The sequence below is a fragment of the Neovison vison genome, chromosome 8, assembly GCF_020171115.1.
Source record: "Neovison vison isolate M4711 chromosome 8, ASM_NN_V1, whole genome shotgun sequence".
Classification (NCBI taxonomy): Eukaryota; Metazoa; Chordata; class Mammalia; order Carnivora; family Mustelidae; genus Neogale; species Neogale vison.
Window position 1 is genome coordinate 105,434,590 of NC_058098.1, and position 22,705 is coordinate 105,457,294.

At 38.6% G+C, this 22,705-nt stretch overlaps 1 protein-coding gene and 1 pseudogene across 4 annotated transcripts; one reads left to right on the forward strand and one right to left on the reverse strand.

The window, feature by feature from the left end:
• Positions 1 to 298: 298 nt before the first annotated feature.
• KRCC1 (lysine rich coiled-coil 1) lies at positions 299 to 17,613 on the reverse strand. Of its 4 annotated transcripts, XM_044261580.1 has the most exons (4): positions 17,446 to 17,579; positions 6,108 to 6,212; positions 5,573 to 5,685; positions 299 to 1,702 (listed from the first exon to the last, which is right to left on the reverse strand). In XM_044261580.1, exon 4 carries the CDS (start codon positions 1,678 to 1,680, stop codon positions 907 to 909), a length of 774 nt encoding a protein of 257 aa, XP_044117515.1. In that variant the 5' UTR covers positions 1,681 to 1,702; positions 5,573 to 5,685; positions 6,108 to 6,212; positions 17,446 to 17,579; the 3' UTR covers positions 299 to 906. The 4 variants fall into 4 exon arrangements, 3 of the variants coding, with proteins under 3 accessions (XP_044117515.1, XP_044117514.1, XP_044117516.1); XM_044261579.1 differs by lacking the exon at positions 6,108 to 6,212; XR_006385993.1 differs by lacking the exons at positions 299 to 1,702; positions 5,573 to 5,685 and adding an exon at positions 5,692 to 5,764 and having other exon boundaries at positions 17,446 to 17,613.
• Positions 4,542 to 5,014, forward strand: LOC122915457 (annotated as a pseudogene).
• Positions 17,614 to 22,705: the final 5,092 nt, after the last annotated feature.

A 22,705-nucleotide genomic window follows, 5' to 3' on the forward strand; every position in this document is an offset into this window, starting at 1 on the left:
GAATTATCAGAATGAAAGCATTGGTTAGGAAAGAATAATCTGCTAGCATTTTATTTCTTATGAATTCCTCTCTCTTCAATTTCAGCTTTTTGGAAAAATTGTCATCGATAATAGATCTCTGTCCTAAAAAGTGGGTTTAAATATGAGTGAGCAAGGTATAGTAAAGAATTTTTACAATTGCCAAGTGTGACCTACCCAAAAGATCTTGCCTCTTAAGTACAAACTGCTTAGTTTTATTTCTCTTCCACAAGAAAATCATTGTTGAATGGGAACAGATCATCAACACAGAACAACAAAATGCAGAAATTAGAATACTTTATTATAAATATTTCCAGAATATAAACTGATTTTGCATAAAGACTCTTTGAAACTTTAAAAACTATATGTAACTTTAGCTTATTATTATTATAATGAATTCCATTCTCCACTTTCCAATCTAGAAAATACACTGCAAGTTAAATCAAAAAGGGAAAAAAAAATCAGTCTAAATTGTATCATAGAGAAAACTAATGAATATAAATATACCTCATCCAAAACTAAAACAAACCCAATCAAGAAACAGATTTTCCAAAGCCTATTAATACACTCCAATTTAAAATAAATGACCTCCCAAGGGAAAAATACTTCTACTATCATAGCAATTTGATGAGTAAAAGCAGAGCCACTCTCATTAAGGGAAATTATACCTTATACACGAAAAATGTAAGGATGCATTTAGAAAATGAGGAAAAGTAGTTTCCGTGATGGAGAGTAAGCCTATTAAATACTTCCTGTTCACTGCCTGTTGTTAGAAGTTAAAGTACCTGTTCACATAAAAAAAAAAACTGGTAAGAACATGAACATCAGAAAACCAGGCCCCTCAGCTATTTTTTTCAATTTAACCTCAGGAGAACCAACCCAAGAGCTTCAAAATCCGAGGATAGACTGGTCCCAAAGCATCTCCTCCTCTGTCCTCTCTTTACCTTGTTCCTTTTTCTCTTTTCTACGCTTCCGTTCCTCTTTCTTAGAGGCTCCATCTCGGCTTTTTTTCTCCTTTCGATTCTTAAGCTTTCCTGTACTGATCCTGTCTGCTTCCATCTGTGTTTTGCTGGTTTGGAAGTTCTTCTGTTTATCTAAATCTATTTCCTCGCAACCTTTTTTTCTCTTATGCTTGGGCCGCTCCTCCTCTGGTTTTTCTCTGCCTTCTTCCAGGTGTCTTTTTCCCTTCTGATGTAGTTGTTTACGATGGGCTGGATGGCCACTGGCACTGTTTGCTGAGGAGAGGCGACTGTGAACTCCAGATTCTACACTGTATGAGTTATAGTTATACTCTCGCTGACTAAGGTTCAGGGGTCCTGGTTTCTCGGAGAAATAGTCCCTTGTGAATTGACAGTAGCTCAGGGAGTCTAGTCTTAGCCTGCTGTCATGAGCTGGTAGCCACTGAGGTAAGCGGTTTTCCACTTTTTGTGAACTAGGGCATGATCTTGGGTAGGTCTGCCTGGTTTCAGAAGAGAGTCTTTGATCAAACATTCTATACCTTGGTCGGTAATCAGCCTCTTCTCTGTATCCACAGGTTTCCAAACAGTTGTCTCTCATCTTTCTGAAACAAGTCTTTGGCTCTAAGCCTCTGGCTTTCTGCACTTTGATATAATCTTCAAGTTCATCTTGAAAAGAATCATATGTCTTCTTTGAATGCTTCATTAGGTTGATACCAAGGGATTCTCTGTAGAGAAGAGGGGAGAAAATTCTTACTAGATTATTTTATTCTAAATATCTCCTTTGCTCTTGAAGAGAGCTTCAAAAAAACAAAACAAAGAAGCCCAAACAAATTAAAACTAAACTTGGCATAAGTTAAATACCATGAAATTATATGTCAAAAAGGTGCAATAGGATAGTCAAATATTGGGTGCCTGGGTAGCTCGGTGGTTGGGTGACTGCCTTTGGCTTGGATCACGATCCTGGAGTCCCAGGATCAAGTCCTGCTTCGGGCTCCCTGCTCAGCAGTGAGTCGGCTTCTCCCTTTGATCCTCCCTTCTCGTGTTCTCTCTCTCTCTCAAATAAATAAACAAAATCTTAAAAAATAAAAGGGTAGTCAAATATCTCCTAGACCACTCAGAAGTAGCTTTATCTTTCTCAGACGTGGGATGAAGGCAGAAAGGAGGTGGAATATAGGGTTCTGTTGTATAGCTAAAAATTTAAGACATATAGGAATGTGTAGATCAGGACTACACATTCCTGACAAGTGGCCTGATCAAGTGCTCATATATTTTCTAAAGTTCTGATTTAATAAATTTCTTGTATATTGTTTCTAAGAGAATTAATAGAACCATATAGAAGTAATTTAATTTTTAAACTCTTCCTTTTACTCAAACAAAATAAAATAAACATACATACTTACCTGACTAGAGTACTATAAGACTTAATGTTTACAAAATAGTTTGGGAATGCTGGAAACTAGAAATTCACCTATGAGAAGAAACTACTCTTTTGTATACGGCATGAGAGAAGATGAGGGAACAGAGTTCTGTACCTTCTGTATAGGGCTTGGATTTCATTCTATTACTTCTGATTGGTGAAGAGAGCATTCTAGAATGTCTTCTGCTTTGTTCTCTAATATAAAGTACTGGTGGGAGGGTTAAGGGAGGAAATGGAGGTGAAAGCTGAGACAGTGTCAGACTGACACAGAGAAAAGTTTCAGAAGAAATATAAAGTAGATACACTAGTTTTTTTGTTGGCATGTTTGATTCTTTTGGTGGGGGCAGCACTATTCCTGATTTATTTCTTTCCCCTCCCTCAAATTCAGAAAACACTTACTACAAGATGATAATGCCCTAGATATTTTTGGTGACTTACTCGGTCTCCAAAAATTAGGAGGCTGCATAATCCATGCAGAAGAGTGTATTTCTTCCCTTCAACAGAAATAAGCCTGACAATAGCACTCTAGAGTCATCAGCCATCTTTTCTGGAAACTTGAGATTAAAAACAATGTTTAAATGAAGCCTCATTTGGTGAGTCAGAAAATTTAGCTCCTAATCAACTTAAATAGTATACAAATTCTAACTAGAAGAAAACAATTTAACACATATTTGATTAAATATAGGCAAAAGATTTGAATAGACACCTCAGAAAAGAATATATATAAATAGCCAATGAGCACATGAAAAGATACCATAAGTCATCAAGTCAATGTCCATTAAAATCACAATGAGATACCAGTATGAGCACTCACTAGAATGACTGAGATAAAAAGAATAACATTGTGTTGGTGAGGATGTAGAACAGCTAGAATTCTCATACGTTGCTAGTTAGTGATGTAAAATGGTACAACCACTAACAAAAGTTTGGTAGTTTCTGAGGAATTTAAACATTTACCTACTGTATGATCTAGTTAGTCCATTCCTAGATACTTCCCTGAAAAGAAAAGGAAATATACATCCATACAAAGACTGATACATGAATATTCATAGCAATTTTATTTGTAATATCCCCAGAAAGGAAAATACCAAAATGATGATCGACAGGTAAATGGAACTATCAAATAGTGGTATATCCATACGATGATTTATTATCAGTGATAAAAAGGAATGAACTATTGATACAGTCAACAATATGGATGAATCTCAAAATAATTATGTTGTACATATATATTATATACATATGTACATATGTGTATGTACACATGGACCTATGTTGATGGTATAATTCTAAACTTTGTACATAATATATTGTACATAATATACACAAATAATATGTTTCCACTAAATAAAACTCTAGAAAATGTAAACTAATCTATAGTAAATGTAAACTAATCTATAGTAAATGTAAACTAATCTATAGTAACAGTGTTTGCCTGGGGATGAGGCAGGAAGGGGTAGGTGGGATGATTATAAATGGTATCTTTTGGGGTCTGGATATATGTTTACTATATTGATCATTTGAAGGTATATACATCTGTCAAAACCCATCAAATTTTATATTTTAAATATGTATGGTTAAAAAAATAAATAAATATGTATGGTTTATTATATGTTAACTATACTTCTATAAAGCTGCTTTTAGGGTGCCTGGGTGGCTCAGTGGGTCAAGCCGCTGCCTTCGGCTCAGGTCATGATCTCAGGGTCCTGGGATCGAGTCCCGCATCGGGCTCTCTGCTCAGGAGGGAGCCTGCTTCCTCCTCTCTCTCTCTGCCTGCCTCTCTGCCTACTTGTAATCTCTCTCTGTCAAATAAATAAATAAAATCTTAAAAAAAAAAAAAAGCTCCTTTTACAAAGTCACTAACAAGATTAAAAAGATGTTGATAACTGTTGAAACTGGATGATGGGTATATGAAGGCTCACTATCCTATTTTCTTTACTTTTATGTTTAAAAGTTTTTGATGCTTCGTACCCACAAAGATGGCTAAAATTAAAAAAAGGCAGATGACATTAAGTGTCTGCAAGGATGTGGAAAATTGGTAAATTCATTCATTGTTTGTGGTTATGTAAAGCACATGGTTATTTTGAAAAATAATCTGGACTTCTGGCCCTGTGCACACAGGTCTGAGCCTACCCGGAGCCAGGTAGATGGTCACCAGGAAGTTCAACCCCTTTGTGATCTCAGACAGCAGCAGAAACCCCAAATGCCACTTCAGTGCCCCCTTGCACGTGTGCAGGAAGATCCTGTCATCCCCACTCTCCAACAAGCTGTGGGGAAGTACCTCTGCTCCATGCCCATCCACACGGATGATGAGGTCCAGGTGGTTTGAAGACACTATCAAGGTCAACAAATCAGCAAGGCTGTCCAGGTGTACAGAAAGAAATAGGTCATCTACATCAAGTGTGTACAATGTGAGAAAGCTAATGGCACAACTGTCCATGTGGACATTCACCCAAGCAAGGTGGTTATCACCCGGCTAAAAATGGACAAAGATCAGAAAAAAATTCTTAAACGAAAGGCCAAATTTTGACAAGCTGGAAAACAGAAAGGCAAATATAAGGAAGACTTTATTGAGGAAAATGTAGGAATGAATATAACCTATTGTGCAACCATAGTGTAACTGTAGATTTTTTAGCCTGGTATGTATTCCTTTGAAACTTCTCAAGATATCTCTATCTCTTGAATATTTCATTTCCTTCTTGTCTTCTTATTGATAATATAGCTCTGTAAATCTACTATTTCTGTTTTGATGAATACTTTTATGAATAACCACTGGAAATATTTCCTAATTAAAAAAGAAAAAAAGAAAGAAAGAAAAACAATATGGCAATTCCTCAAACGTTAAACAGTGTTGCTGTATGACCCAGCAATTTCATTCCTAAGTACACAATCAAGAGAACTGAAAACCTTTGTTCACACAAAAACTTAACACCAATGTTCACAGCAGCAATATTCATAAGAGTTAAAAAGCAGAAACAACTCAGTGTCCATTAACTGCTGAAGGAATAAGGAAGGCACGGTATCTTCATACAATGGAATATTATTCAGCAACAGAAAGGAATGGAGTGCTGGTACACAGTACAACATGGATGAACCCTGAAGGCATGACAAGTGATAAAAGTGTCCCCACAGTCCACAGATCATGCAGAGATCAATAAAGAGGTGAATGGGAACTTACCCTTCTCAGGCTGAGAACTTGGTGAAGAAATCTGATCATAGTCACCTATTAATTGCTTCAGTTTTCTAGCATGAACTTTCCCCACATGGAGAGACTGTGCAACAACCAGGAAGCTAAAAAACACGATGCAGAGATCCCCAAATCGATTTTTGTCTAATATTCTGCTCCCAGTCATCTGAAGCCAACTGCAATCTTGTTATAAAGATCAAATAGTTCAAAGTTTAGAATTACACCATCAACATAGATCCATCATCTGAAAATTCACACATCTCCCATTTCTTATCATCTTACTTCCTATAAGTCTAAAAGTTAGGCTAACTCTTTGAGCATGTATTTTACCCCAGAAAAATAAATAATACTTTGTTTTAGAATAAAGTGACCCCAAATTTCCACATCCAAATTTGCAGATAGACATTCATGATTTTTAGTTTATTTAGTCTGAACTAAGAGTGTCAGAAGCATTTTGCTCGCTTCCAAGTAAGTCAGCTTCATAGAAATAATCCTATGATCTAGAAGATCACTATTTTCTACCTACCTCATAATGTGAAATGCTTTGCAATTAAAACTATATCCCTACTCCCCATACTCCTTTTATAAGGGGAACCGGGAAAGTTCAATATTTGTTCATTCAATGTGGTACCTATGAATAAAATAAAGGGGGGGTAAGATAGAAATTACATTAAAGATACATTAAAGGTAATATTTTCGATCTTTAAATAGACATCATTTCATATACCATCTCAAATTTTAATTTCCTGGATGCTTGCAAGGCTACATACTAGCTTTTTCTAATTAGAATGAAATTTTAGTATGAAAACATTTAGTAAGCCTCTAATCTTTAATACGGTAATGTATTTTTATTTAGTCCAGAAAATACCATTCTAAAAGAGAAGTTACTGGGTCACCAGTCTGGACTTTATTGAAAGATAGGACTAAGGGGGGCACCTGGGTGGCTCAGTAGGTTAGGTGACTGCCTTCTGCTCAGGTTATGATCCCGGAGTGCTGGGATCGAGTCCCACATCAGGCTCCCAGCTCCATGGGGAGTCTGCTTCTTCCTCTGACCTTCTCCCCTCTCACGCTCTTTCTCACACACTCACTCTCTCTCAAATAAATAAATCTTTAAAAAAAAAAAAAAGGTTGGACTAAGAAATCTGGCCTTGGCATTTTTGTGTTTTACAGTAGACAATTTCAAAGCATACAGTTTGTTTTAAGATAGTCTCTGATTCTAGCTATACCCCTAATGTCATTTGGGACTCACACAGAGGAACCACAAATCACTTTACCTGTGATGGGAAACAGTCCTCCATGTTGGGACAAACATGATCACAAGCAAGGCTCACTAAACCAGGCTCAGATAAGCCACTCAAAACTCTAGTCATGTTCACATATTAATTTCCAGAACTTTTGTTCGAAGTCTTTCTCACCAGAATAAATAATCTGTACCAAAATGACCGCATTTATACTTGAGGTCTATATTACTATCTAAAAGTTCTTAACAGCTGAAATTTATTTTATGGAAATTTAGTCATTTATAAATGTGATTATCAAAAATTGGAACATCAAAATTGTACTTCCTATGCAGCCATTTAAATGAATGTATGGTCAAGGAGAAATGTCCATTATATATTAAGGGGGAAAATGATACCACCTATTTACCTATCTATTAATTAATCTTAAATCCAATTTTAGTGTAAAAACACTCAACATACAGAACCAAAAAAAACTAAACATATTCATATATGTTTATTGTAAGGAGGAGTTAAAAGAACTGCTCTACAACCCATTTACTTCCTTTCCTGGGGCTGGGGGAGAGGGTAGAAGGTAGGTGACTTCTGGACCTCTGACTGAAGAGACCAATGATATTAGCTAGGAGAAAGGGAACTTATATTTGACATGTCCTTAGCAAGATGTTCCTGGCTAAGGATTATCTATAGTAAATAAATTCAGGATTAATGAGACATAGGCTTTCTGAAGAATGTCATGTAAGCTAGGAGGTATAAAATGGAGATGATTCAGAATTTAAATACTCCCACTGGGTGAGGTGACCCTCATTTAGAAATCTCATGTTATTTTGGGCCAGAGATGCATGACCAATGTAGGAAAACATGGTTTGCGGAGCCATCTTTCATGTCCTAGATATCTCCGCTTCTTTAATAGAGTTGTGTGGCCCCTTGTATCCTTGAAATATTTAGTGAATGTTGATACAGTAACAGTAATATTACTGATTTGTGTTAGTCTGATCTGACAGTCTGATCTTGTATATTGCAATATCCAGAGAAAAAAAATCAGAAAAGATATACACTAAACTTAATGGGATTTGGGAAATGGGTTTAGGAAAGAAGCAACACACAATACTTAATATTTTGCTCTCTGAACATGTCTGTATTAATTTCTGCAAAAGCATTACTTTGTAACTGAAAACTCTATAAAAATTTAATTTAAATGTTCTACAGAGTATCTTCATATTAAGTTTAATTTTTAGTACCAGCATATAGATTAAAAAGGTTTGCTTAAAAATATTATGAGTTTGGGATGCTTGGGTGGCTCAGTTGGTTAAGCATCAGGTCAGGATCCCAGTGTCCTGGGATCGAGCCCTGTGTCAGGTTCCCTGCTCAGAGGGGAACCTGCTTTTCCCTCTCCCTCTCCACTTAGTGCTCATCATGTGTTCTCTCTCAAATAAATAAATAAAAATCTTTTAAAAAATTTGAGTTTAAGAACTGTAAATCAGAAACACTTTAGAAACGATGAATATTTAAACATGTTTATTATATATCTCTCTGAATTATTTGAGTTGTTTTAAGGTATGTAACTTAATTACATATGACTCCAAAGTTAAAATGAAAAGCAAGCTATAAACTAGGAGAAAATACTTCCAACTCACATATCAGACGAAGGACTTATATCTAGAATACATAAAGAACTTTTATGACTCAATAAGACCAATTCAAATTAAAATGGGCAAAAGATTTGGACATCTCAAAAAATAATTTATGTATATAAATATGACTTGAAACCCTACACCATCACTGGAAATCATTAAAATTAATAGGACTGAAAATACCTAATGTCGGTGAGGATGCTGAACAACCAGACTTCTCATATGTTACTAGCTAGAATTTAAAATGCTACAAGTTTACAAAGCAGTTTGGTAATTTCTTTAAACATTAAACATCTACCATATGACCCAGTCATTTTGCCTGTATGTATTAGTCCAAGAGAAATGAAAACATACATCCACACAAAGATCTGTACATGAATGTTCATAGCAGATGTATTTGTAATAGCCCCAAATTGAAACATTCCTAATGTCTGCCAATAGGCTAACTGATAAACTAAATACGGTTTATCTATACAATATAATTATTCTGCAACAAAAAGAAACAAAACCGCAATATATAGATAATATGGATGAATCTCAAAATCATGCTTAGTGTAATACACAAGAGTACCTACTGCATGATTCTATATTTGTAAAAAGTTCTAGACATATAAACCAATCTATAGTGAGAGAAAGCAGATTAGTGGTTGTTGGGAACAAGAGTAGAGGGTGGGATGGATTATAAAGAGGCCAGAGAAAACTTTTGATGTTAACAGAGGTATTTGGTGTTTTGTTTACAATGGTTGCTTGGGAGTATACACCTGTCAAAAACTCATTTTCTTGTATACTTCAAATATGTGTATATTTTAAGTGTATCTCCCATCTAAGTACTAACCAGGCAGGACCCTGCTTAGCTTCCAAGATCAGGCTAGATTGGGTGTGTTCAGGGTGGTATGGCCGCAGACAGTAAAGTGCATCTCAATAAAGTGTGCCAGAGGAGCTTAAGGATCTTTAACAGATGTTTTGGAAAAAGGAATAATTTTGCCTTAATTTGTTCAACTAGATTTTCAAATATTGAGTTTATTTCCAGAAAAATCATTCACCTAACAAAGGCCAATTTATCTACACAGAACTACTGCCAAATTATGTCACTTAATCTCATTGCTCCTAGGGCCAGACATAGGGACTCTGGAGTCAGTGCTGGCACTTCTTAGCTATGTAAGCTTGGTTAAATTCTCAACCTTTTCGTGCTTCAAGTTCCATCTCTAAAATAAGGATATAATATATGCCTCAAAGAGCTGTTGTGAGCCGTAAGGAAATGAATACATATAAAATCCTTAGAAGAGTATATGGCACACGGTAGGTGCTGAATCAATGACCTACTTTTATTAATCCTCAGGATTTCATCTATTTAACTGACATAGTGAAATATTCTCCCACTCAATTATTCTCATAACTACATAAAATCAAATAAAGGAAAGATTATATGTAAACAGAGCAAGAGTGCCTGTCAGGAGTACCTAAATCTTTTTATTTCAAGCTAACTCATGTTTCAGAGGGACTTCTTAAAAATGAAAACTGAGGGGGCACCTGGTGCTCAATTGATTAAGCGTCTGACTCTTGATTTCAGCTCAGGTCATGATCTTGGAGTCATGAGATTGAGCTCCGAGTCAGGCTCCCGGCTGCTCGGGATTTTCTCTCTCCTTCTGCCCCTCCCCTAGCTCTCTCCCTCTCAAATAAATAAATCTTTATTTTTTAAAAAGATTTTATCTATTTAAGAGAGAGAGAGAGAACATGAGAGAGCACGAGCAGGGAGAGGAGCAGAGGGAGAGGGGAAACACACTCCCCACTGAGCAGGGAGGTTGTCCTCCAGCTTGATCCCAGGACCCTGGATCATGACCTGAGCCAAAGGCAGGTGTTTCACTAACTGAGGCACCCAGGCACCCCTGTAATAAACAAATCTTTTAAAAAATAATAATAAAAGTGAAAACTAAAGATTAGATTTGATCACTGTCCTTTGCGATTGTTCTAATTTTGAACCAATTCTTTGAAGATTTGTTTAAATTGTGTTAATGTGTGTCATGTACAATACTCAAAAGGGTATAGCGCATCAGGCAGAAACACCTAGGATACAAGCTAATTTTACCATTTATAGGCTGTATTAGGTCCCATCTTGAGTATTTTTTTAAGACGTACCTTCTAGTATTTTTGGAACAAATCTAGGAAAATTCTGAAATCTTGAGTTCCTATTTATACTGCACATACACCACAAGCCTAGTTATAGATGAACACCCACAGAGTACTACTTGTTCATTTAGTTCGAGAAAAGTACCATAGTGAAAAGAGCAAAAATACGGAATCTTTTATTTTGAAGAAATGAAACTATGTAGGTTATTCAGTAGCTGAAGGTTTGATCTTTTATTTCAGTAAAAATATGGAAAGTCATTGTGAAAGTTAAATAAATACATCATATATCAACTATTGTGTTAAATATGAAACACATGAGTAATATGAGTTACTCTTAATTCAAAATTGCCTAAAATAGCTTCATATCTTAATAAAAAAACTAAGAGCCACTCAAATTCTAGAACTGTCAGAGAGAATTTGCTACATTCCAACCACCCATTTAGAAATTGTAAAACTTGAACTTCTGTGTTGTGTAAAATGTTTTTAATAAGTCTTGGGTTTGGTGAATAAATCAAGTGAATTTAAGTTAAAAAAAATCTAATAAAACGTTTATGCCCCACAAGCACATCATTTGTGTTGTGACATGGCATTTAAACATCATACAGTATGAAGGTCTTAAAAAATGTTTATTAAATATCTCTGAAGAAAAAATGGGCAAAATTAGGATGTTAATCCGGTTAGTTTTAGCTCAATTCTTCCCCTTTAAAAAAATACACCAAAGAACATGATCTTACACTTTTAAACCTAATTCACAAAGAAGCACTAAGAGATGTTTTGTATTTTTCCATTCTCTGCATCTTTTTCTTAGAGATGTTATGTAGCCTTCTCTGTATTCTGTTAAAGCTATCTAAAAGTATTTTGGCTTTTTTTTTTTTTTTGGATGCAGTATTAAATACTATTTTTTAAAATCTAAACTTACTAAATGTTTGTTGCTAACATTTAAAATGTTATTGATTTTGTATAGGGGCCTTAAATTTTACCCCCTTGCTAAACTTGTTCTAGTAGCCTTTTCCTAGATTCCTTGCTGTTTCCTACATGTATGATCATATCAACTGCAAATAGAGACAGTATTACTTCTTTCTCACCAATCTGAACACCTTTTGTTTTTCTTTTTTAAAATATACTTTTAAAGATTTTTATTTACTTGTCAGAGAGAAAGAGAGAGAGCACACAAGCAGGGGGAGCAGCAGGCAGAGGGAGAAGCAAACTCCTCTGCAGAGCAGGGAGCCTGATGCAGGACTCAATCCCAGGACTCTGGGATGATGACCTGAGCTAAAGGCAAGCACCTAACCCACTGAGCCACGCAGGTATCCCACCCTTTGCTTTTCTTGACTGACTGTAAAGGCTAGGACCTCTAGTACAATACTGAATAGAAGTGGTAAGAATGGATATCCTTCCCTTGTTCCTGCTCTTGAGTTGTGCAATCTTTTAACATTACTACTATCTCAGGAAAGACTAAACAGAACATCCATTAAATTTAGACTAGGTAACTGATTCTATTACGTTAGCTATCTTTTTTTTTTTTTTTAACGTTAGCTATCTTTTAAACTATTTGTTGTCTTTGCAACAAATTTACCTTTTTTTTTTTTTTCCTATTTAAGTGTTCTTTAGAAATCTTAATTGTAGTACAAATGCAGCCCTATGGGGAGCCTGGATGGCTCAGTTGATTAAGCATCTGCCTTTGGCTCTGGTCACAGTCTCCGGATCCGGATCTGGATAAAGCCCTGGATCACGCTCCCTGCTCAGCGGGGTGTCTGTTTTTCCCTCTCCTCTTCCCCTTGCTTGTTCTAAAAAATAAATAAAATCTTAAAAAAGAAAGAAAGAAAGAGAGACAGAGAGAGAGAAAGAAAGAAAAAGAAATAGATAGATGCAGCCCTGCACCTGTCACCATCATACTCTTAGCTATGTTGGTTATTAACCTTGCCTTTTCAGGAAATGAGATAAATATCTGATCTAGGAGTTTGCCAGGCTCTAGCTATTTTACACTAACACAACAATCACAAAAATAACTAAAGGTTTACTACTATGGTATATTTCCAATGATAAAATACCAAAAAATTAACAAAATCCTTAACTGGGAGTATCTCACATTTAATAGTTAACACATTTAATACAACATTTATGTCTTTTTATCTAAACTAAGTCTTTGAACACCAATAATCATTAAAGACTCTATGGCTAGCTAGCTCAAGGATCATGCTTGTGAAGTTAATTTGACTTGGACCCAAGGCAGACATCCTTCATCAGAATGCCACCAAATGTATTCCATTCCTTCCAAAGGGCTGGTAAATGTGAATGGGTCTCTAAGGGGGGGAAAAACCCCAATGCTCATGTCCTAACATATATTTAATGAATATAGTAGGGGAGATCTTGTTAGTTGTTTTAACATGCTTAGTCACCATTCTCATATATGGACAGCTAATAAAGGCAACAAACCTGAAAATCACAAGTAATCATTAGTGTCTCTCCAGACATCTTCCTCCCCAACCATTCTATCCAGCCGTCAGTTTTAGATTTACAACATAACATGCTCTGGTGTGCATGTAGCAAATACATCTTGAGCACATATTCACATAAAACAATGAACAACTTCTGATTATTCCAGGAGTCCTGGATGATCTACATTTACACCTGCACTTTCTTCAATGTGCTTATCCTGCTATCTCTTACCCATTTTAGAGGCTGTCTATTAACCTGTCTCCTCCCACCCACCAAGGAGAATTTGACTGCCTTACACTACTATCCTGTATTTCCTCTGCAGCCATTTCAGACTCACAGACGGAAGTTGTTAATGTCAGAAATGGCAAAGCAGCCATGCCAGGTCTGGAGCGTAATTACTGTAATTACGTAATTACTAGAGCGTAATTTACTGTAATTTGAGAAATAAACTTTTATTTATTATCATTATTTTTAAAGATTTTACTTATTTATTTGACAGAGATCGCAAGTAGGCAGAGAGAGGGTGGGAAGCAGGCTCCCTGCTGAGCAGACAGCCCTACACGGGGCTAGATTCCAGAACCCCAGGACCATGACCTGAGCAGAAGGCAGAGGCTTTAACCCACTGAGCCACCCAGATGCCCTGAGAGATAAATGAACTTTAGTGTGTTTAAAAGAAACACTGTTTTTCTCCATTTTTCTTTTTCTAATTTCACTAACAAACATTACTACTACCAACCTCTTTAAAAAGGGCTGTACCTAATTATCTGTATATCCTTGTACTGAGCAGATAACTGGTACGTAGCAGGAGATCAATAAATGTTTTCTGAATAAATGTCAACATGTTAGCTATTAGCTAGATTTTGTCATTTGATCCAGATCTCTGCTTAGTATCATGAAAACAAAAGAAAACACTTAGGCAAGTGTTATGTAAATAGGTTAATGATTCAATAAGGAGTCAAAAATATCCTTTATTCTAAAACTGAGTCCATTTAATTTTTTTTCTTAAAGAGAAGCAAATAAGCAAGAATTGTTTGTTGCAGCGTTGTTTTTACTGATCCCTCAGGAATATCACTACCAGGTGAAAAATTTTGTCAAAAATATTTGAGGAACATCACTGAATGAATTACAGTGTCCTGGAAAATCTTATGAGAACTTCACCATAAGTTCTATGTATATTTCTTTTCATACAAGTCTGGTCATGTGGTATTATTTTTTGGTGACTGAGTTTAATTTCTCAATTTCCTATTTGTAATCTTATACCTTGTGTACATTTCCTGCTTGCCAGTATTTAATCCTTACATCTGTTCATTATCAATTCCAATACAGAAGAGCTCCCCTTAGGAGTGTTACAGCTATAGGTGAAAATGAATTAGAAGATGTTCTTCAAATCAGTTTTAATTGTCCTATCAGGATCTTGAAAGTGACTGGAAGCAGGGAGCCTGCTTCTCCCTCTTCCTGCTGCTCCCCCTACCTGTGTGCTCTGTCAAATATCAAATAAAATCTTTAAAAAAAAGTACTGATTCCTATCATTGTTTTAAAAAGTATAATATACCAAATATTAGTCATTTGTTAGATAGCAGTTAACTGAACAGTTAATGAAGGATATTTACCCAAAATAAAGTGACATGAGGTAATTTTTTAGGTGACGAATTGTATCTTTTCAAATCCTAGTGAATGGTTTTAGTCTTAACTCAGAGTTCATCACTCTTTTGAATGTCATCTGATAACCATTATAGGTTGAAGTTTCATGTTTTATGAACTGCTGTTCTAGTACACCGCCAAATCAAGAATATCAATATAGAACTGTAAAGTCAGTTCATAATTTTAATGCTGTCAAGGACCTCATAGAGTTCAGTTGGTGCAGAGGTCCTCAACCTTGCCACGACTGATATCTTGGGTAGGAGAATCCTTTGTTGGGGTGGAGGTGAGATGGCCCTGTCCATTTCAAGATGTCTGCAACATCTCTGCCCTATATCAAATAGATGGCAAGTAACGCCTATGCTCACTATGCCCTTCCTTCCCCAGTGGTGGTAACTAAAATGTCTCCAGAAAGTGCCAAATGTCTTCTGGGGTGTGGGTGCAAAATAACCCCTGGCTGAGACCCACTCAATTGGGCTAATCCAATTCTCTCTCCCGACAGATGACAAAATTCAAAGAAGAAATTTGGGACTTTGAGTTTGAAAGAAAAGTTTGGGACTTACTGAGTTCATACAGCTAATGGACAAACTAACACTACAACCTATTACTTGTTAAGATTCCTATTCCAGTATTCTCATTATGCCACCTTTAAGTTACATGGAAAGGTTACTGCTAGCATTGTGTGAACTGACGCTGTATAAAGGAACTGCACACATTCAAAGTCATCACACACACACAAAATGTCATCTGGCAAAAACTGTTTTTCCATGAGAAACTATTTCTAGGTCTTCTGTGATCTGGGTATGAGAGCCAAATTGAACTGTAGCCTTGACATCTATAAACTGCTTAGGCTTACTTGTTGTTAAGAGGCAGTAAGTTTGGTATGAAAACAAATAAATCCAGATTTTTAAAAATCTCAGATGTCATAACCTAGGCTGACTGAAGACACTAAATCTAGTCTTCCAAAGGTTGCCTTCACTAATAGACATTTAATAGAACAGCATTTGGCTGCAATGACAAATTCCATTTTTAGTGTATGGAATTTATATAAGGTGCTTATAAAAATGTTTTAAGAAATATATACTTTTTCTTTTTCTTTTTTTTTACTTTGCCATTCCATCAAAGTGAAATATGTAAGATTATGGAATAGCACAGAAAAGTAGAATATATCAAGAAAGAAGGTGAAAACGAAATTATTTTCATGAGGTTATTTACTGATGTCTCTCCAGAAAAAAGGAAACTAAATTATTCTATAATATTTTGGCTTTCACCATCTTTCATTCTGGAGACAAAAAGCAACATAAGGCAACCCAGCAAATACTAAAAATTATGAAAATGAAGATGGTTAAATGTTTCACTGAGATCTGCAATGTGATCAAGCTCCACCATCTAGAATCCTCTCCAAAACTGCCTTACAGCCTTACCTCCTCGTTCGGAACAATCAGGCTGTTCACAGGCATAAAGTACTTGTAAGAACTCAAACATCTGTTAGGTTGAGATGATTAAGAAAAAGCTTTTTGTGTTAGGGGAAACGTGTTGGTGAGAACTGTGAAAACTCGGAGAAGAAACATTCCTTCCAAACTCCTGCACGGAACACTTGCCCAAATTTTAGCATGGCCTCCAGCAGCTTAAGGCTGAACCCCTGGGATGACCCAGCCCCCTCAGGAGCTCCTGCTAGAAAAAGCTCAGGACGGGTCAAAATACATGTACTGATTTTAGAGCCGACACCTGATGACCGGCCCCCAACCTCTCTTTTTGAGAGTGCTTAACCAAAAAGGGCTTTGGATTGTGGATCCTTCCGGTCTCTGAGACGGAGGTGTACCTCCTCCCAACTCAGAAGCGTCCTTCTCAAAGACCTGGAAGCCATTCTTTTCAAGTGTAATCACCAGGAAGGAGAGGCCTAAGTCGGGTCCCCCAGTGGCTGCGGGAGGACAGTATCCTAACTTCCTTACGTGCCCGCCAACAGACGCTGCTGGCTTAACAGCATCCACAAGGAACAACCCTTTGTAACTTAACTTCCCTGACTCCTCTTCCACGTCTCCTCCAGTCCCTCATTTTCCCTTTAAACTCGCAGTCAGCTCTGAGCAAATACGAACGGCGCTCAGCTCCTTCCCCTACTGTGGGCAGTTTCTGAATAAAATTTGTTTTTCAACGCTCTCATTAATGGCCGCTTTGCTGCCTTGGACACTGGTAGGTCCGTACTGAACTCAGGCCACTAACAAGAGGCCTATAAATCTAAGAAGCTGTTTTTCACGGTGTTTCCCTCAAAAAGCCTAGGAAAAACTCTCCAAAGGGGCGTCTCACAACTCTTGCCCCTCTTCTCCTCCCTGAGGCCCCCCGCAGTTTTAGCCTCTCGGGGTACTTCCTGCTTCTCGGCGAAGTCCTGACTCCACTTCTGCCTCAGTACCTACTTTCCCGGATGTTGAATGGCACCCAAACGAGGTCTCCACGCTCGCGCGTCTCCGGCTCTCTCTCTCCTCATCTCGGAACTTCCTCATCAATCCCGCTACCCTTTCCCTGACAGTCCCAGGTCGGCTTCTACCTGGCCACCTCTCTGCCCCTTCAATCCTCAGCCTCCTGGGCGTGCTGAGGCGTCTCTCTCCCCTCCGCGCTCCACCTGAGGGCCGTGGCGCCCCTTTCCAGGAGCGACGGGTGGTGAGGGGAGCGGACGGACTCCGGCCCTCGACCCTGTCGGCCATGGCGCACATTTGGGGCGCGCACAGCCGTCCCTGGGCCGCGGAGTTGAGGGGCTGAAGACGGGGCCGCCCCCGCCGCCGGGGCGGGAACTCACCTTCTCTGAGGCAGGGGCGGGCGTCTACAACTACTGTTCCCCCTCCCCGCCAACGCCGCCGGCCGGGGAATAGGCCGGGGTGGAGATGGCGGAGAGGCAGGGACAGGCGCTGCCGCCACCGCCGCCTCCGCCGCCGAGGAGGCGGGGTTAGAGGAGGAGGCGGAGACCCGGCTTCCTGAGGGGAAGTCTCCGCCACCACCGGCGACTGACTGGACGGCGCCGGCGCCATGGCGGCAAAGCGCGCTATTGCGGTTGCGCGGGTCGCCCCACTTCCAGAGAGGGCCTTTAGCCCCGCCCCCTTCTCTCGACTTTTCCGGGGCTCGCCCCTCTCGGTACTCGTGTTCTTCTGCCGGGTGCTTTCCCGTCCTCGTTCGAGGTCAGGGAGAACGGGTGCGGCGGGTCACTTGGGTGAGTGAATCTCAAACCGACTGAGAAAGAAAAAACCTGGAAACCTCTGGATTCTTCCTTCAGTGTATCTGAGAAATACGTAATCTCCTTGAAATGTCTTTCCCTTGTTAGGGTCTTTAATGTACAGAGTTAGAGTAAGCCGAAGCCTTGGTCATGGTACGTTGTCCTCATTGGTCCATAAATGACTTTTTGTCTCGCCTCCTTCAGTATATGCGTGTGTACAAACACACACATACACAACCTCACCTCATCTCATTCCCCATCTCCTAAAGAAAAATCACTGCCCCGGCTTGTCCTCATTTCCTTTTGTATATAAATCTTTATCACACAAGTGTGTAGCTAAAAAACGTTTATTTTTGAATTTTCCTAAGATTTAAATCTTTCTCTGTGCAGTTTTCTGGAACTTGTTTCACTCAGCACTTGGGGGATCATCCAAGCCATTGCACGTAGGTGTCACTTGTTTCACTGCTGTACGATATTCCACCCATTTTCCTGTTGCTGGGCTTGTCTCCTGGTAGCTGTGCAAGTTTCTCTTGAGCAGACTCTCCTTTCTTGTCACACTGCCATTGGTTAGTTTCAGGTGCTCATCATCTCTTAATAGAATCATGGCAACAGATGCCCAACTTACCCTTCTGACTTCACCAGTCCAATTTACTCTTCATTACTGCTGCCAAAGCGTTCTATCCAGAAGTCACCCCTGGCTCTCCATAGTCTATTGGAGAAAGTCAAATTAGACAAGTACTCCTGGGCTTCTGTGCACCTTGATCTCATTATCTTCCTACTGCTGTCAGCTCTCCACCCTGCTTTCACTTTATGATTTAGTAACATAACAAATAGCAAATCTTTATTGATTCCTATAAATACCAAACTGTTGCATGACTCAGTTTATTGTGTATGCTGCTCCTTCTGCTGGAATGTCTACTCCCTACTTTCTAATGAACTCCTCCTCCCTCCACAAGTAAATTGTATCCTGAATTCAGCATTTCTCATTCATTCTTAATGTTTTTTTTACATATATATCTATCCCTAAGTAACATGAAGTATTACTTTGCATGATTTAAAACTTTACATAAATGTCATTATACATACTGTTTATTCCCCTGCAACTTACTTTTTTCACTTAATTCTGTTTTGGCATGCAGATAGGCGGAGATGTGAGGTTCTAATTCATTCATTTCCACAGCTCTATAACATTTCATTGCATGACTACACCGTGAGCTATCCATTCTCCTATTGATGGACATTGAACTTGTTTTCCATTTTTGCTTTTATAGCTAGTGCTACTTTAATGTTCTTATGTAGTCTTGTGCACACATGTGAGAGTTTCTCTGAGGTTTATACTTAAGAGATGTTGCTGCCTTTTAACTAGAAGCCTCAATAATACCCACTTCGAAGGGTATTTTGAAAACCATGAGTAGTGTTAATAAAGCACAATTTCACACATTCAAACATTTATTGTTAGAAAAACCTTCAAATGTTTATGAAACACTGGGACATAAAGGCAATAGTCTGGTGCTTGAATGGTAAACAGAAAATGTGTGCTTCTGTAGCTCCTGCAATACCCAACTCATTATAGTTGTCTGCGCATCATGCTTTTTCTTTATCTCCACATCTCCGCTCATGCTGCTATGCCCGTGGGGCTGAAATAGTCACCTCCAGCTCTGGTTGTCTCCCTGCCTTCTTATCTTTGTTGCCTACGTCTCTGAAGCCTTTCCTGACTTCTCAGGCTGCCCTGGATATCCTTTCCCCTTTGCTTCCTGTATCTCTCTCACCATTTTTACATGCTCTTCCATAATCAACTCTAAATGGTCGTATTCACAAGGCTTTAAAGACAGTGCTCACATTTATTCATCTTATTTCGGGGCACTGAGCACAGTGCCTGATACATGTGCTGATAAATGCATGTGGAATGAGAAAATTTAGGGATTCTTGGGAAGAAAATGCAGCCAAGGATTTCTTGGGGCCAAAAGAAGAGGGATGGAAGCAAGCATGCTATTTTGTTAAGAACACAGAGCCCAGAGAGTTTGAAATTTTGCCAGTGATGTAATTATACAGGATATAATGGACTGTTAAAGAGGAAACCTGCCTCTGTCATTATGGCATGTGAGTGTTAGATGTGCACATCTAGCAGATTTTCTTTGATTCTGTCCCTCTTAGTGATTATGAAATAAATGAATCAGCCAGTGAATGCACTTGAAAGCAATGAGAAGCCCCTGGCTTATTTAATGTTGCTAGACATTAAGTTATTATTAGTTTAAAGCAAACTAACTAAAATGTTGGCAAACATTGTCTGTAAAAGGCCAGATAGTAAATATTTTCAGCTTTGTGGGCCATATGGTCTTTGTTGCAAGTATTCAACTTCACTGTTACAGTGTGAAAACAGTCATAGAAAATATGTAAACAGATGAGTATGGCTTTTTTCTTTTCTTTTCTTTTTAAGTAGGCTCCATGCTCAGTGTGGAGCCCGAACTCACTACCCCAAGATCAGGAGTGTCGTGCTCCACCGACTGAGCCAGGCAGGTCCCTCTAGTATGTCTGTTGTTTAATAAAATTTTATTTATGATCACTGAAATTTACCTTTGATATAATTTCCATGTGTCACAACATACTCTTCTTTTGACTTTTCCCCCCAACTATTAAAGAAGGTACAAACCATTTTTAGTTCAAGGTCTCAAAAAAAATTGTTGATCCCTGGCAAAAATGAACCATAATATCCCCAGGTAAAAAGGAGGTGGAATCCAGTGTTCTTTTACTAAAGAAATCTTGCAGTTCTCTTGATTTGCCACTAGAGGGGCGCCCCTTGTAGGTGTGTGGCCTAGAGAGCTGGTCTTTCCAATACAAAGGATGATTGGATTTCCGTAGTGTATGGTAAATGAGCCACTGCCATGTTAATGCAGGCTTAAAAACTGTCCCGGTGTTTCAGAATCATTCCTCTGGGTTTCATTTGTATTGCCACCTTCATACTTATACGTATTCCTTCTTTGCATATCCAACTGAAGGGAACACAACCATTCTCCAGTCCTCTGAGATTATTTGCTCAAGGGCTCAGGAGGAAGATAATGTGAATACAGGCTGTGGCTAAAGATTTGCAGGCTGCAGCTTGGAATCTGGGAACAGCTGCTAACCAAGATACAGGTTAATAAGTGGAGCTCATATTCAGCGGATGCTTGAAGCCCAAGTATTGATATACTTAAAACTCCAAAATAGCCCCCATTCTTGGCCTCTTCGTGTCACCTTCTTCTACCCTTAAGGTGCATGACAGGACCCGACATTACCCTGGTCCAGCAGCTTCTGCAAGTTTCGTTATACCTTTTTTACGGTGCGGGAGTACTTGATAGCCATAGTGACATTCTAGGCACATACGTGTGGCCTGAAGTGCAAGGGAAGTTCAGCTGACATAGAGGTAAATAGAACAATAGTGGTTATTCCTGTCATCCTCTTGTCTGAAATCTCCCAGCTCAAATCTCTGTCCCAGGCAGGGAGTCCTTTGGCTTGAGCTGCCCCATTTTTCTCTCTTTGTCACCACCCTTCTTCAGACACACCAAAGAAAGAGACTGGATGGCTATGAAAATCATTAACAGTGGAAAAAGTTTCCATCTTCTTGGAGCAGGAAAAGGCTTGACAGATGCTTAGCTTTTAAGGACTGTGAAGCTCAAATCTGTCACGTGGTTATGTCTGCTCTGGCCCCGAGTTTGATCTCTGAGGAAACGTAGAATAAATCTGTTTTTCCATACCTCAGTATGTGATGTTGAAGAAAACTCTTATGTTCTTCCTGAATCTTGTCTGCTAAACATCTCCAGTTGGGCAATAAGGAATCCTTCCAAAGCTCTAGATGGGTTTTTCCTGCTAATGAAGACCAGCAGTTCTCATGAAGGCAGTCCCATCACTTAGGGGGGCATTTTAGAAATTGTGTGTTGGGGGGAACTTCTGGTTGTGCCATGCTACTGGCATATTGTGTGTAGGACTGGGATCACAGAAGGGTTTGGATCCCAGTGGGAGAATCCAGACGGGCGTAGGTGAGCAAAATTTTTATATAGGATTTAGGTTGATAACTAACTAGCTAATAACTAGAGCCACTGTCCCCTTGCTTGCTGATCCTGGCCAGAGATGCAGGATATCCTCAGAAGCAAGAAGTAACCTTATGCACTGAAGATTCTTTGCCTGGCCCTCACAACCTCAAATATACAGATGTACATTTTAGGTGGGTGAAACTTTGATTATAATTATCAGAGTCTAGAATTCTGTTTTATATGTAATCATAGAATCTTTTTTTAAAAAGATTTTATTTATTTATTTAAGACAGATCGAGAGAGTGAGAGAGAGAGCATGAGAGGGGAGAAGGTCAGAGGAAGAAGCAGGTTCCCCATGAAGCTGGGAGCTGGATGCAGGACTGGATCCCGGGACTTTGGGATCATGACCTGAGCTGAAGGCAGTCGCTTAACCAACTGAGCCACCCAGGTGCCCCCAGAGTCATTTTAATGTAAGCTAAATCTTCCAGGAAGGCAGCCTCTTGTTAACTGAAGAATTATGCTTGCTTTCGTTCAGAACTTAACTAAGAATCATTCACTATTTCAGAAAAATAATTGTGACCCTGTGTGATATTTGTGTCTCCAAAATCAATCTACACTTTTAGCTGTTACTATCACAGCGATTCTATGTGGAGATGCAAACATATGAACACGTTATCATGTGTTCTACTGCGGTTGTGCCCGAGTGTATACATAATGAGCTCACTGACATATTTAATTTACCATGAATATATATTATTTTATTATAAGTTGACTTTAATTTTATTTCTCCCTTATTAGGTTAGGGAAATGTTTTCATCCATTTGGGCTATAATAACAGAATA